The 17,390-nt window shown below is 34.4% G+C and overlaps 1 protein-coding gene across 1 annotated transcript; it reads left to right on the plus strand.

The window, feature by feature from the left end:
* The first annotated feature begins 374 nt into the window (after positions 1-374).
* Positions 375-12,753, plus strand: LOC118272689 (RAB11-binding protein RELCH homolog). The gene is made up of 16 exons (XM_050693543.1): positions 375-603; positions 969-1,040; positions 1,324-1,484; positions 3,066-3,290; positions 3,557-3,876; positions 5,274-5,471; positions 5,857-6,019; positions 6,497-6,662; positions 7,173-7,544; positions 7,908-8,256; positions 8,740-9,024; positions 9,340-9,458; positions 9,853-10,009; positions 10,452-10,663; positions 11,067-11,193; positions 11,523-12,753. The coding sequence occupies exons 1-16, from the start codon at positions 375-377 to the stop codon at positions 11,755-11,757; spliced, it is 3,390 nt and encodes a 1,129-aa protein (XP_050549500.1). The 3' UTR covers positions 11,758-12,753.
* The last annotated feature ends 4,637 nt before the right edge of the window (positions 12,754-17,390 follow it).

Here is a 17,390-nt window from a genome sequence, read left to right on the forward strand (position 1 = left end):
TATTTTGTATTCCTTTTCATACCGCATTAGGTAATTACCACTTTTATACATTAAAAATGCAACGGAACTTTAAATTCTCATTCTATAGAGGAATTAAATGGTATAAAAACCGTAAAAATCATATAAGTATTATACACAAAATGAATGCTCCGCTCTATCTAAGTTAAATTAAAAAGTAAATAATGACGTTTACGTTTAACTTGAATGACATCTTCGTATTGTTATTTGTCAAGTTCAGTTTTTGTGGAATACATTTTCCTATTTCTTAGTAAGAAAAAAACGTTGAATGAATAGTGAAACAAGTTGTCGTGTAATTAAGACAATAATTAAAGTTTTAAATTACATGTGACATGTAAACGATTGTGTGTAACAATATGAATCCGTATAAGGATATAGAAGAAAGTTCTTTCGCAGCATCGCCTCACTTAGCTTATGAGGACATTGCTACGAAACTGCTTAAAGACCACTACTTCCTGACAGCCTTGGAGCTTCATACAGAGCTGGTGGAGAGCGGCAAGGAATTACCGCAACTCAGGGAATTCTTCTCAAACCCAGGCAACTTTGAACAACATGTTTCTAGGGCATCCGACTTTTCTTCAATGCGTAAGTTACTTATTTTTAATCGCCGCTAATAAAATATTAAGTGAAAAAATGTAAATATATGTAATCATTAAAATTAATTAAATTATCACTGTGTTATGAGCAATCTAAGTTTAATTATTTATGTTTCAGTAGGTAGATATTAATTATTATTTAACAAGCAGTGTTGTACCAAACATGTATATCTTAATTGAAAACTAAATTATATTTTTAAACTGACATGGTCACTAACACTATAATTGGAACTTATGACGGGATATTTACCATGTTTATTGAATTTGGTGACACCAATATCTTAATATTATTTAACAAGCAGTGTTGTACTAAACATGTATATCTTAATTGAAAACTAAATTATATTTTTAAAGTGCTGGAGTTTGAGCTGAGAAAAGCTAGAGAGACCATCAATGCTCTTAGAGCTAATCTAACTCAATTTGCTGGTAAATATCAGGTTTATTCTATTCTCTTTGTGACATACATAGTTTTTATTGTTTACTAATTAGTTACAACCTTGTCTTCATGGTAAAATTTAAGTTTTATCTTTGGAATTTTTTATTGTTGTAGAAAATTCATTCATAATAAAGCATAATTTAATTTCAGAAAACAATAACATGGTAGGTATGAAAATACAATATTAAATAAAAATTGAACTAGTTATAATTACATAAAATTACAGATCTGTTATACAATTACAGAATGATTATACATTTCATTTCATTTCAGATGGTGAATCTACACTAGATAAAAGTTCCAAAGATATATCTGACCAGCGATCCTTGAAGCCACATGAAAAGAGAGCTTTAAACTTCCTAATAAATGAATATCTTCTATTACAAGATTACAAACTCACTTCCATTACATTTTCTGATGAGAATCCTGAACAGGTGAGTCAGAAAATTTACTGTAACCATAGTACGAGTTTGCTTTGCACTTAACAAGATCAAAGTCAAAGTCAAAGTCAAAGTCAAAGCATTTATTTCAATTAATCCTAAATTAGGCACTTTTGAAACGTCAAATTGAATTGTCCGTCAGTCTGTCTGTCAGTGAAGCTAGGCGCTAGTTCCAAAGTGTAGCTTCGAATGGAGAAGAACGAGCAAGAAACTCCATCGTTACTCTTTTCAGAAAAACGTTTACAATCTCACTGATACATTATTTGATCATTTACCTATTGTATATATAACAAAACGAGAGTGTGTTCGGCACTATGATTGGTTGGTTCATTAGAATTGGCCAATCACAGTGTTGAATGTGGGCTTGTTTAACATTGTTTACTTTCTTAGTTACATAGAGTCTTGTTTACTTTCTTAGTTACATACAGTAACTCACACCTTTGTCCCAGGAGCAGTTAGAACACACACAATTTATTATTGGAGTATTATCCATATGATACATTCTATTTAGCCTGTGGGTTAAAAAATATATATTTCACGTAAAAAAATTACGAAATCATCAATCATAATGACTTTGAAATTTTTTGTTTACTCAGATGTAGCTCACTTTATTCTTTTATGCAATGGTTAATTAAATAATCTTTATGCTTATAATGAACAAAACAAAGAACCATAAATTACTTGTATGTATTCTTCATTATAATTATCATATTAATTGTTGCTGTGAGATAAAAAGTATCCTATCATCCAACTCATCCAAGTCAGCTGTATATCAAATTTTATCAAAATCCATTCAATAGTTTCAATAGGTATAATATCGCATGACTACCTAAAATTAAGTAGAAGTAAATCACACAACAGTGGTTTATCTAGCAGTAGTTTGCAAGCAGGATGTGCTCAAGGAAATAATGCATGCAATATTACTATACATACTTAAGATTTATGCACATATAATATAGTTGTGCAGGCTGTGCATTTCAAAGATATGTGTCTTCTTTTTATAGTTAATTTTATGCATTAGACTAGGTATCTTGATAGTGTTCTTTACAAGGCGCGACGTGACGCAACCGTCAAGGAAAACCGCAAAGTGTTTTGCTTTTCTTTTACAAATCTTTGATAATGTCACGTTTGTTGAATGTGTGTATCATGATGTAAATATCGCGTCTGTTATTTTGTAGAGGATGGACAGGTACCTGTCTACTTTTAGCGAGTTAGGTATAATCAACGCGCTTTGTAATTAGCGATTAATTGATTTGAAATATGGCATTACGTCACTTTGAGATGTGACGTAATTTTCATTCCCCGTCATCATCCCTATTCCACTATTCATTTTAACTAGCCACTGATTATTTAAGGTCATTTAAGATCGATAGCCTTTCGCTACTCGAGGGTGTTGAAGAATCCTCCAGGTTGACATTCACACTTGCTCAAAACACCAATGAAATGGTTGAAACACAATTATTTCTTGATTTATATATTTTATACAGAAACCAATATATATTCGCATATGACATTACGGCATCCTCATCGCTAGAAATAGTTTCTACTTGACTAAAAACTTGATTAAAATTACAGGAATTTGAAGACTGGGATGATGTGGGTCTCAACATGCCTCGTCCCGCGGGTCTGGTGTCATTATTTCGAGGGAACACCACCAGTATCAGCGCGCCCAAAGTAGATGCGTCTACGGAAACTAGCTGGGTGTGTGTGGAGATGGCTTGTCAAACTGAACTGGATGAATCTAGTGTTTGTGTGAGCTGCCAGACTCCACTGGACCATGAGACTGATTGGAGTCATGAGGTAATACTTATTTTGTTATTATTTAATTTAAAACAAGTTGTCCCACGTTTTGTCCTGTCCTGCACTATACTGTATTGTGGATTACATTGTTGATGTAGAATTAGTTGGTACATAAAAAATAAATATAACATTATGCTTCTATCGTCAAAGGCAGACGGAAAGGGGTAGAGGACAAATATAATGAATACATGTAATGTTTATCAAGTAATGTATCAATAAATAAATACTTTACATCATCACACTAACATTAAACTTATCATCCACAGCTCCTAATCCAAGCTGAAGAGATAGAATTACTGAAACAAAAAATAATAGCTTTAGAGACTGAAAAATTGAACTTCCAAAAACTATATGATGCTGCCATTGTTAGTTTGAATTCACTCACGAGCCCGACTTCTGAGGGCAAAGGCATCGATCTTAATATACCAGAGGACAAATTATTATCTGTGCAAAGGGTGGACCAGGGTTTAGATGCCAAACCCCTAACTTGCACAGCTTCGGAGAATCACTACGGAAGCAGTAACTCCACTCACAGCGCGACGCCAGAACAATTTGAGATGATTGATAGTGAAAAAAATAGTGCAATGTAAGTATTACCAATAGATCCACATTTTACTATTATTTGATTTGTGTGTAGCATGGTGTGATACTGTCAAAGGGATTGTTGCTATGTTGTGGTGAATATAATTAAAATGTATGTATTATTTCAATATAATATTGCGGTAAAAAATTTTGCGCATCAGTTTGCGCAACGCTTTGTTTACTTTTTTCAGTCATAATAGAGATTTTTTCTTTGGTAGGTGCCTCAATTAAATTCAATTGGACACAACGTAAAAGGCGTATAGAACTGCCGTATACTTAATAACCATTATGTTGAACTTATAACTGTTACCATATCAAATCACACCATTATAATAAATCTGAAAATTTGTTTGGACGTTTGTCCATCAATCACGCTGAAACTACTGAACGGATTTTGATGAAATTTGGTATGCAGGCAGGGTATGAGCTGACTTGGGTGATAGGATATTCTCGAAGGCGCTGGCAGAATCTAGTTGAAATATATTTATAGGACCTTGAAAAATTCAATAATAATTTACCCAACTGCAATATTACGGACGAGGCCTGTTAAAATTGTGTGCTTTTATCTCATCACTCACATCATTTTAATTATAAATGGCACCAGATGTATATCAAATTACATCATGCATTGTATGCTAATTAATGTACTAGGAATTGTTTTTTTTTTCGTGTATGTTTTACAGCTCGTACGTCTATGCCTAACATAAAATTGGAAGTAATTCTCGCTTTTAGAATAATTTGACATGCTCTAGTTGCCGCAGTAGCGTCGTAGCTACTTTTGTTTTCTTGTACGTGTTCTCGATTTTTATCTAAATAGAGTAACTTTTACTTGTTAAGGCGTTTGTAGTAGAAACTGGTTTTGTTTAATGCGGTAATTACTTAATAAAATAAATAATACGTTATCAATTTTATTGGTCTTGCTTGATGTTGAAATGGGTAGATTAGGATTTGCTTATTTTGTTTCACTATTTTTTGTATTTTCTTTCTGTTACCATATAACTAACTAACATTGTCTTAAATAAATTAAAATCCTAATTAACATATTCTTAAGAGAGTACAAACTTACTACTTTGTCGTACTATTTAAAATTTTGTCTGCAAATTAGTGAAAAGATTACATATTTTCAGTTGCCCCAAAAAATTATCTTCTTTTATTTTTTTATCATTAACTAGCTGACCCGGCAAACTTCGCACCGCCTCAAGCATTTCTTTTCACCTTTTAAACGATTCCTGAACTTCCACAAATAATTCAAGACCAAAATTTGCAAAATCGGTCCAGCCGTTCTCGAGTTTTAGCGAGACTAACGAACAGCAATTGATTTTTATACATATCATCATAACATACTTTACGTCAACCAACAAACTACCACAAATGTCTTACAACTTACTCTTATTTCCACAGTACAAGAAAAGGATCAAACATAAGTTCATTCGACACTGGTGCGGTCGGCGACAATAGTACCAGGGACTCGCCACTCCGCCGCGGCAGTGTGACAACCCTGGATGAAACGCTGAGCATCAATGACGCAGGAGAATGGACCAGAGTGCATTATGAGTACAATAGCATAGAGACTAATAGCAAGGAGTTGTGGATTGATAGGTAATGTATAGAAACATATTTTTGAACATAGACCTTGTTTTGTTAGGTTCAAGGGTGCTTTTAGAATGTAGTAGGAATGGAGAAGTTATAATTAATTATGATTTGGTTAAAATTGATATGTAACTAATAAGTAATAAGGTTTATTTGTATAAGTATACTTCTTAAATTATAAACATGTAAATTGAATCAGACATACTGCTTCAGTTTGAAATCAAGTTGATGAATCAGGCATAGTTCTTCAGTTTGAAATCAATGTTATTTGCTTGATATAAAGTTTACGTTGCTGCTATATCTACTTTCATAAGAATTTTATTACTGTACTTACATAAATAACATACATAACTATGTATTAGTACTAAGTACCTATGTAACATTATCGTTTCAGTGGTATACCAAATGGTCTGAAAGTATCGATACTAAACTGGTGCTGTGAAACGTTGAATCTGAACGAGCCTCTAGCGAACGACTTGCTAGCTGAACTAGTGACCAGTGAGAAACCTATCACTCTGCCGGGTCTACTTACATTGGTCGCTGATACACTGCCTCGGGTTTGTATATTGTAATTTAAATTAACATTACGTGCCGTAATGTGCATCTCTGCCTACTCCTTCGGGAATAAAAGGCGTGACGTTCCCCGCGCATAAATACACACAAAACACGGACATATTAGCGATCAGATTGGAAATATATTAAATAGGGCCAAAATGAAAAAACCCTTAACCTACGAGCATGACAAAATGAACATGAAAAGACAAATTAATTTAATGTAAGCAAGTGAACTTTTCGAGCGTGCTCGATTAGTTTCGTGCGATAGCGGGGCTCGTATTGTGTGGCGTATCGTGGGCTAACTTTAATTTAACCGTACGGAACAAAACTGATGTGATCTATAAATTTTAGTTTTACGGGTCTGGGTGTGATGTGTAGGCAAATTTATATGCTCATTTTATTAACGCACCTACGACAAGGAGTGTAATTCAAAATGTGTCTTATTACTCCTAAAGTACTAATCCCGTTGGTACGTGTAGGTGATCCCCCACACGCTGGTGGGTCGTCGCGGCGAGGCGGCGGCGCTGCTGGCGGCCGTGGCGGCGCTGCTGCCGCCCGGGGACGCGCGCAGGTCGCGGGCCCTGCATGCACTGCTCACGCTCGTCAAGAAACCCGACCGCGCTGATACACATACTATTTGTGAAGGTAATTCACTCATTATTTAGTTTAATAAGTAGTATTTTTGTCTTTGTTATAGTCTGCCAATTTTTTTTTAAACTGAAATTGAATTCATCATTCCTTTTACCAAAAACGGAAAGTATTAGCAAAATCCAAAATAACAAATACGGAAGATATCAATGTTCAGCAGTCGACGTCTCGAGACTGACATAATTCTCATGATGACCGTTTCTTTATTGACCTTCATCAAATTGGAAAAATAGTCTGAATGAAAACACATCACTTTTGTAAAATATTTTTTATCAAACTTTGTTACCGTTGAATAATGATATGAAAACCGTACCTAAACCTTTTACAATGTCATTGAAACATTAAACAAACAACAAAAATACATTATACAACCAATATCTTTAACAAACTACAAACAATACCTTTAACGATCCGATAACTCGATTAAACGCAAGTAGGACCTCCCAAATGTGATATCGTCTTATAAATACCCTTACTTATAAAATAATCACCAATTCTTTATTCCAGCAACCTGTCTAATAGTAAAATGGGGAGGCAGCGGCGAGGTACTATCATCAATAGCAGAACTACTAGCCTCGAGGTCGATAGAGAGACGTATACTAGCCAGTCAGGTCTGCATGGCTATAGCTCCGTACGTTCCAATTGAACTCTGCACATCTTTACTTCTAAGCCTCGTAGTACTTATGTGTGAGTCCAATGAGCTTGAGATAAGGACCCTAGGCCTCAAGTCAGCCTGCCTCATCTGTCCCGTAGCGGAACATAAGTACAATCAACTTGAGAGTTTGATGTTCAATTTCCTGAAGGATCCGGTCGAGAAGTGTGTGAAGGATACTGTTAATATATTCGTGCCTGTTCTCGCTAGGAGTGCTTTGATGGCTGGTGAGTTGCCTTTATATTTTCTTTGTTGAATTTGAAGTTATTTTTTTAAACAATTGAAAACGTACTTAAGTTTTAGTATGCTGAAGAATTTTCATTTACATTTTATCTAAATAACGTGTTTGTTTGTGTTAAATAACAAAGGTGCTTGTATTTGGATAGGTAATTTTTTTAAACCCAAATACGAAATTTTTGAATAATATTCTGTCGGGATTCGGGCTGCCAAGACGACTTCCTTCTAAACCTTTTCCCATGTTGTTTATGATCAGCACTGATTTGACGAAAGATAAAATTAAACTTTGAGTCGCTATACACGGACTGTTCGAGTAGTAACCCAGTGATTCACATACAAAATTATTTTTCCAGGTAAATTCTCAACGGACTTATGCAGCCGTATCATATCGAATTTAACGAAAGCGAGCAGTGATAACGAGTGGAAATCGGTTCTACTATACCTAGACGTGTTGAGAGTGATAGTTTTAGCGAAACTGGCCTATGTAGTCAATGTACAAATAGTGAGGGATGTTACCCTAAGCAACTGTGATATACAAAGTGTGAACTTACAAGAGGTGTCTCTAGAACAAGAGTATTTTATGGACCTGCAGTGCTATTTCTCGGAAACTGAGGACGCTAAGTTACTCTTGGTGGCAGCTAATAATTTAATCAAAGAGAAACCTGATGTTAGATGGCCGGAGTTAAATTGGTTTGTTAGCATGTGAGTATTATGTTGTTTTCTTTTTATTTTGTATCTTTATGAGATGTCTATCTTTGAGGTTGACAACTGATGACTGTTGATGAAGCGAAAAAAGTATTTAAGATTCATAACAATTGGCGTTCTATTATCTCTGACTACCCCTATGGGAGACGGGCAAGAGGTTATGTGTGAGCATGTGAGATGCTCAAAAATGTATATGACCTTTTAACTAAAATGATGCAATCTGATCAATTAATCTCTCTTCTTATACATATTCACAATATAACATTACAAGCAAAGTAATGTCAACCTTCACAATTTTATTTAAAATTACAGTCTCATTATTTCTATTCTACATTTTTTATTTTAAATTACAGTCTCATTATTTCTATTCTACATTTTTTATTTAAAATTACAGTCTCATTATTTCTATTCTACATTTTTTATTTAAAATTACAGTCTCATTATTTCTATTCTATATTTAAACTCTTTTTTTAATTACAGATTAAAACAAATACTAGACGTGGTATCAAACACAAAAGTTTTGAACCACACATCGATATACGAACTACTTATATCGTTAATCAGTAGTTACGTGGACAATTTCGGCGTACCATTCACTCAGTATATATTAAGGCCTATATTCAACGATGTTATATCAGAATTGGAACATAAGATGGAGAAGCTACACCCTGTGAATGTGGACAGTACTGTCGCGGTCGGTGTGTACTTGGTCGCTATATTACCCGTGCTCGATGATAGTGTACAGCATGCCGAGTTTTTGCAGAAGTAAGTGTATTTAATTATCGTAGCATAGCATAGCCCTTCTAGCGATAAATATTTGTCTTAGTTATGTTACGATATGTTTCAGACCGTTTTCGGAAATTCTTAGTTATAAGTACTGAGAATTTCGTCTCAATAAATATTTTGCTCAGAGTGGATAGAACTTGAGAGTTGGTCAGCAGTTCAAAATAAAATAAGACTTATTTTTCCTTACATTTCCATCTCGATCCAAATTTCTAATGAAACTAGTTCTACATTATAATTAAAAGTAAAAACAAGTTAACATTAACAGTAAAATTCTAATAAGTCACTTACTTCCAGATGGGTTATGTACAGCAGTATACGCGGTCTGCCAGTGAAAATATTCTCCGTACCTTTAAAATGGGTGGCGGAGCATAAAGAGGAATCACTGGACTTTTATCTGCAGCATCTTAGAGAATGTAAGTACAAATTAATTCTTGTAAATTGGTTGGTTTCCAATTCCTTTTCCTGCTGAACCTGCATGATTTAAAATGCAATCTCCAATCTGACTGCTAAGTGAGGAGAGAAACCCGGAGCTGCTGACAGCCTAGCGGATTACCGGGGCTCCGGCTCAAAAAGCAGAAATAGGAACAGGGCGGTTTTTTAGTCAGTAAGACTGACACTCCCTCTCGCCTCGCTCAAGGCGGAAGAAAGAATTGCGTGATTTTACAACTCTCAAAAAAAGCGAGGAGATAAGCCTTTTTATGTCGAGCAGGCTCATAGTCCACTAGTGGATTGTTACGACTTCCCTATCTGTTGTTGATTTAAAAATAAAGAATATTTTAAATATTAATGCACTTTTGGTTCATACAGTCGCGGCCAGCAGTTGCGAGAGTTCTAGCGGTAGTACGATCCGCACGTACATCGCGAGCCTCATCACGGAACTACTCAACGCCACGGAGCTAGCTGAGAGGTGTCTCGAGAGACAACTACTGCCTGCCGTCATGGCACTGTTGCATGATGAAGATGTGTAAGTTATAATTAGATTATGACTTTTTAGTTAATATCCTAAATGTCTAACGTAAATAAAAATAATATCTTAAAAGTGAACCTTTTTCTTAGAGTTTTGTTATATTTCTTTGATATGTTGGCTTATCTGGGGATAAATAGATTTCATATTGATTTTGACTGGATCTTTTCTCTTGAGACATACTAAATTACGTCTATAACATAATAATTAATTCGAGCATTTGATAAACGTACCGTTCCATTGAAAGAAATCATTTTTTGAATGTACTCTCGCGAAATATATTGATCTAGTAAAATTGTTATGTTTTACGTCCTATGTACCATTTGACAGGGTAACTTGACTACATTCAAGCTACGCTAGAGTTCCATAATCATGAGCACCATTGCACTATACTTATTGTTTGATATTTACAGTAAATGATAATTTATATTTGATTGTGTAGGTCCGTCCGCGAAGAAGCGATCTCAGCGTGGGGCAGCGTGACGCGGACGTGTTTGATCCGCGGGCTGTCGTGCGAGGCGGCGTGCTGGGCGCCCGTCGAGGACATGTTGGCCGCGCAACAACCACTCACCGCCAAGGAGGCCGCGCGGACCGCCGAGGCACTGGCACTGCTTGTACTGCCTACTGTCGATAACCATGCTGTTTCTGAAAAAGGTACACAATATATTTATACACAGTATACACAGTATAAGGACTAGGATTAAGTTTTAACTAGTTTCGGCTGAATATTTTACGTAGAACGACGGATCGTATTGAGAACTAAGGCTCATACATAGAAGGACGGCTCATATTCAGTCACAATTTTTAGAATCTTGGTAGGTACGTTCTGAAACTGGTCAGCGCTTGAGAAACAGGCATTATCGCAGTTATGCCTTCTAATTTTCCGTAATAACTGCAATCAACTAGTCACCTATCATTGGAGGAGACCTTTGTTCAAGAGTGAAAGTCTATCAGCTAGGTGGTGATGGTAATGAAAATGTTCTGGTTTATGGATAAGTTTTGTATATTCATTATAATATGTGCATGCATTGTTAATCACCGTTTATGTATTGTGTAGCGGTGTCCCTGCTATGCGCGCTATGCGTGTCCCGGTGTGCGCGGGAGGTGGTGGCGGCGCTGACGCCCGGCCTGCAGCTGGCAGTACACCACTGCGGACATCATCCCGCGCTACTGCCCGCACTCAGGTACTGCCTTAATCATACGATACTGACATAGACTGACTTATGATCACTATAGCTTTAACATATGTAAAAACTGAATAAAGACTATAGACTGAGGATGCATTCCCAGTAAAAAATGGAAACCACTTATCAGAGTAACACAATATATTAATGTTCTGAATGATTTACTTCAGAGTATTAATAGTAGTATGCTACATTTTCAAGATATATTTTTTTGTTAGTACTTTTTTCTTACTTTACTAATTACTAGTCACTCTATATACCTACTACGTAATCCCTATAATAAAGCAAGATACGTTGTAGCACTCTAAAAACATAATTTCCTTCAACAGAAAACTAGAAGAAAATGTACAAACACCAGCGTTATCTCAGTACAAAGCTGCAATAGAAGCCTTAATACACAACTTGACTGGCACTGGAACCACCGGGGACATGATGAGGGAGCCCCCGCCGCGGCCCAACACCAACCTGCAGGCAGCCCAGGAGGTCGGCAGGAGAGTCACGCAGATATTCCAACAATCCAAATCAAATATGAACCTACAGAACATATTTAAGAAGAAAACTTAACGGTAATTGCTTTAATGGTATAAATTATAGGATTGCAATGTCAGGAAATATTGTTGGTATGATGTTTTGTTTCATTTTTGTTGTAATGTAAGAAAGAGATGACGCTATAACAAGGTTATAGTTACTCTTTCTATTACGTATTCGAACAAAAATGATAATATAACGTCATAAGTCAGTTTTCTTCGTTAAGATAATGTTCAAAACAAATTAGGAAAGGGTTAATCTTTTCAGATATTTTCGAAAAATACTTCTAAATGTTATTTCAAAAGTCAGCTAAGTGCCTAGAGTAGTTATTTGAACGGATCATCGCGCTCAGTATAATAAGAATTTTATCAAATATCCGCATCTGTGCAGTGATTTCGATGACGTCTAAAAATATTGATCAATACGCGTTTGAACTCATATAACTAATAATCTGATAAAAAATATGCTGATGCATGCAAGTTTGGTCAAATAATGTGTCAAAAAATACAAATATTTACTTATATGTATAATAACTTCGTTAAATCTATTTCGTTTGGTGATCCAGTAAATTAAAAAAAGAAAAGTAAAAAGAATTCGATAAATTAATCTGAATATAGTAATTATTTTGAAGGAGATCGACTTAATTTCTTAGGGCAATAAACCGCAGTTTATTTCTTGCGTAACAATTTGTAATTTAATATTTAAAAACATTTTTTTTATCTAAAGTTTTCTTACACAATTATTTTTCAAGCAAGTCATGCTTACTTGTCAAGAATTCTTTATTTTAAATTCGTTATCAAAAATTGACTGGGGGTAAAGTTACAAAGATGTGTTTGAATAAACGAAAAATAGTTTATGTAAAACCCTCCATGATATTTAATATTAAATCATTTTAAAATTGATAAGGAGACATAAAATTAATGGGAATAAGAAACCCTCTTGCACAATAACGTGTAAACACTCCATAATAATATTTTTATCAAAATTTTAATAAAGATTCTTCTTGCAAGTTATACTTTAAATATGTATTGGTCGTCATCCCTGGGTATTAAAGACTATCCAGTATCTCGTTTTCATTTAAATATAATAAACAATTGTGTCATGATAAAACTGAACTGATTTTGACTTTATTTGTTTCATAAACTGGGTCACCAAACGAAACAATCTTGCGTTAATTAAATTAAAACGCGTAATATAAATAGGAAAACAAATTAATTAAAAGCTATATTTTATTACACCTATATTTCCTCTAAACAAATGATAATGCCATAAAACGAAACTATTTTAGTATAAATGAATGCTTTAACCCAATGCATGACAAGGACTCCTAACTCCATATTTTAGAAGCTTTTTCATGTTACTAGATAACTAAGTCAGATAAATGTCGAAGTTATACATTCCTCATGATATTACTCCTTTACTCTTATTTTTATTTATTGTAGAGTATTATTTTTATGTCCAGTATAAGGCAAAGTGGGCTACAAAACTTTGTGCATACGTTTGCAACTAAGAACCTTATGTCATTAGGATGCCTTTGATGCCCGACTAGTCGGGCAACCGTGGACTCAACAGAGTCAAAAGAACAAACACAAGGGTTGTTCGGTAGCCAACAACCAGTTTGTTGCGCAACCATGTTGTTACTAGTTAAAATACACGTTCCACGGAGTTCATTTTGCTGATTATGCGACCTGTACCCTTAGTACGGTTCGTTGAACGAAAAAGAAACGAGAGCGCTTTCGAACCAACCAATAAGAGCGCCGAACGTGCTCTCGTTTCGATTTCGTTGAACGTGAAACAAACTCGTACTAAGGGTACTTGCCGCTTATTCTTGAATCTAATCTTAATGTAATTTCTACTCAATAAAATCTCAATACTTATTCAATGTCAAAACTATACCACCCTAATCGTAGCTGTAAAAATATGATTCAAAGTATGGAATATGAAGCCAAACTCAATACCATCTAGTTTATTCAATATGTATGCATTGCAATGGGTGCTAGTGTTGCAACTATCAATGTCGGTTGATCTGAATTGGATTCAAGAGTAAGCCCCCAGGTCGTATGATCATAGTGACTAAATGTAATAGGGCTCTAGTATAATATTTTATTTACATAAATGTTTGTTGTTAGTTATTGAGAAGCACTAATAGTAGATCAGAGTGATTCATCATCAAAACATGACTCTTTTCTTAGGGAAAAATGGTTAAATCATGAGAACTTCACCTTGATATTGATGTTTTTGTCCGGTAGTTAAAACACTCAAAGGTGAGTGAGTGCACTTTTTGTATTAGCTAATTAGCTAAAATGGGTGTTCTAGAATAAAAAACGATGCAAAGAAAACTTCTTGTTGTTTTAAGTACTGCTTTATTGTCTCAAAATTCTAAGTGTCTTTCAAATATTCTACGAAAAATACCCTAATTTATGCACGTTGAATTACTACTCTCACAAAAAGTACTTAATTAGTATTATTAATTTCGTTTAGCTTAGGATAGTACAAATTAGTGCAATATACAACTCGTTATACATTTTATTTAAAACTCCGTTATACAATTTTACGAAGTACTTAATTATTATCTGTGGTAGGATGTTTTTTTATCTGTGCCTCTTCAGTCATTGAGACTCATGATGATATCTCTGATTGGTGTTGAAATCACGAAATATTTGTCTGTCACTATCTACTGATTTCGGATAGTGATAATTTTATTTATTCTGTCTAATAATCTTGTGGCCTTCTTTCTTGACTTGCATTAAACATTCAGATATAACTAGATTATTTTTAAGTTCCTAATGTGATTAGTAATAATATTGTCTGCTCTTTAAACATGATGTACAATAATGTAATAGTTTTACTACTATTTTTGTCAGATAAACACACTGATTATGATAATTTCTTTCTAAATCACATATTAATAAAATTCATATCGACGGTTAAAATGCAAATTGATCTAAAAGCGACATTGTTTTTGCGATATCGAGTTATATTCGGTATTATAAGCGATATTCATAGCGAATATTTTTCCATCAAATGATGTGTGAAAAAAAAATCACTTAGATGAATTAGGCTTTCTATCGTCGATATGATTTTGCAAAACGATTGAGTCAGGAAAGTTATATTGCATGTATTTACTGCTATACATTAAATCAGAGATATCTTTTACCTAAACTAGTATGGTGCTTCCTAACAAGAACTGTATGCTCTTCAAAACGATCTTAACTAACCATGAACATGTGATAATTGTTTTACAATATATTGTGTACGCCTTCTCTATAACAAAATACTCGAATTATATTTTAACGCTATTATGGTCGTGTATATAAAATCAAATACTTAAAAAACCTATATTTATTATATTCACTGTATATGTAAATGTACTGTTACATAGGTACTCGTTAAATAGTTGAATCTCCAGCAAAAATGTTATTTACTAGGCTACAGTAGGTACGCTAATACCCCTAGATGAATGAGACGGGAAAGTGCTTTGTATAAACACATCAGTGATTGGCACATAAACATATTTGGAGGTTGTGTTAACATTGTGAAATATATAAATTTTATTTTATAAAATGATTTTTTATTTTATTGTATTCTATCCTTCTAAAAATCTAAACTTAGCATCAAATGCCATACTCACAGACATTTAATGATTACTTAAATTATTCCTTAGTGACGATTTTTTATCGAAGACAATTACTAAGGAGTGGTTAAAGTTTGACGGTAACAATTAATTATTTTATACTAACAATTCAATAATTAAGTAACAATTAAATGTCTCGGAGTGCAGCAGTAAGTCAACAAAAACATAAAAATGGTGAGTAAACTTACAACTAACATGTACATTTGTTTTCGTATATCTCTATATATAAAAATCAATTTATGAAACTTTTAAGAATGTTATAATTTGTATCAATTACCTGATGGTAAGTGGTCGGTAAACAGTCATCGTAAATAACTCATAGTTCCGTATTAGCAAACGCGAGTCATAGCTCAGTCATGAGTGTATGACTGAGCCATGACTCGCGTATATCGTCGCTATAAATCGTCAGCAGAATTTTTGTTACTTGCAAATGTTTGATGCATGATACAGTTTGGTCATAAACTAGGCAAGTATTATGAAGTTCATGGCTTACTGGCCCATGTGTTACTGGTAATTTTACGCGGGGCAAATGTTTATTGATTCTTTTTTTAAATAGTTACCAATCCTTCAGCATATTATATTTTTGTATAGTCATCATGGGACTGGTTTACAAAATTGACACTTAAATATAATATCAACAATTCAACAATGATTGATAGATTATAGCAAAATCTGATATTTACAGTTTTGGTATTATGTACACCGTTATCAGTGATAAGTTTATGTTTCTTACGATGGGTTTACCCTGATACAGGGCATTAATAGTGTGGTGTGAACACAGAAATAAATATTTGATAATAATACATGATCCCTGATTATCGATTAAGATTAATTTATATTTATAAAGTGTGGGGTGCAAACCCTACAGGCCGTGTGAAAAATGTTTCACATTATCTGACCACAGGATGACAATACATAATTTATCAAACTCCTACCTCTAAAGTCACTAAAAACAAATATCAATAGGTAGATAGGGAAAAGCGTTCACATATTCGGTAGCAACCACAACTACACCACAAGTGACCTCTTTAGGGCATAACAAAGATAAGATATGACTAGGTATATAGGTACATAAATCATTCCCTTGAACAAAGACACGAACATTACATAAGATACCATTACGCTTTACCTCAAGAGATAGGCAGAGCTGCACTAAATGATTAATTATAAACTTTTAGCCAGTTATGTTAAAGGTGAGGCTATTAGGTACATAAATATTGACAGTGCCTAAAAGACCTAAATGCTGTGAAACAAGTTGTAGGTGCGGGAATCGACACCTTGGATGAAATAACTTTATGTAATATTCAATTTGCTCTGGATTTAGCATGTAGCAAGTATAAAGAGGAGAGACCTTCATGTGATTGTGTACTGTGACACAAAAAATCGGTCCTGCCCATTGATATTATAATATTAATAAGGTGTAGATCGATTATAGGTGCTCAGAAAATGGCAAACAAATGTAGTCCACATTAGCAACGTTTTAGTAGTATAGTATGGGACCGCTAGACGGAAAATAGGATGCAGGTGGTTTTGTAACGTCCCGTGCTCCACATATTGTCACGCATTATGTAAAAAGTAGATTTCTCTTTAAAAGTTATGACATCTCTTAGCATTTGGTTCATGTGGTTTAGCTTCGAACCTCATAGGAGCAAATCTTAATTTGGGGCTATATATCACTACGCGCCATTATTTTTTTTATATGTTGCCTCACACTAGGGCTATTTCGTGGGTGTGTTACAAACATACAATTTCACATAACACAATATTTACATTATACATGACACCCAGACCCGAAACAAAAATTTGTAGATCACACAAGGAGTTGCTCCGTGTAGGAATCGAACCCGCTACACGATACGTGGCGGTCGGTAGCCCATCTACAGTACCAACCATGCAGTCAAAGAGTAAAACAAGTAGGTAGAGTATTGAGTCTGTTCAAAGACCTCTACCTCAGCCGTTGTGCAATGTTTGCGACCAACACACGATGTCGATAGAGGTAATCGAGTATCACACGAAAATAAAATAAAAAAAAATC

This window comes from Spodoptera frugiperda, chromosome 4 (genome assembly GCF_023101765.2).
Source record: "Spodoptera frugiperda isolate SF20-4 chromosome 4, AGI-APGP_CSIRO_Sfru_2.0, whole genome shotgun sequence".
NCBI classification, from domain to species: Eukaryota; Metazoa; Arthropoda; class Insecta; order Lepidoptera; family Noctuidae; genus Spodoptera; species Spodoptera frugiperda.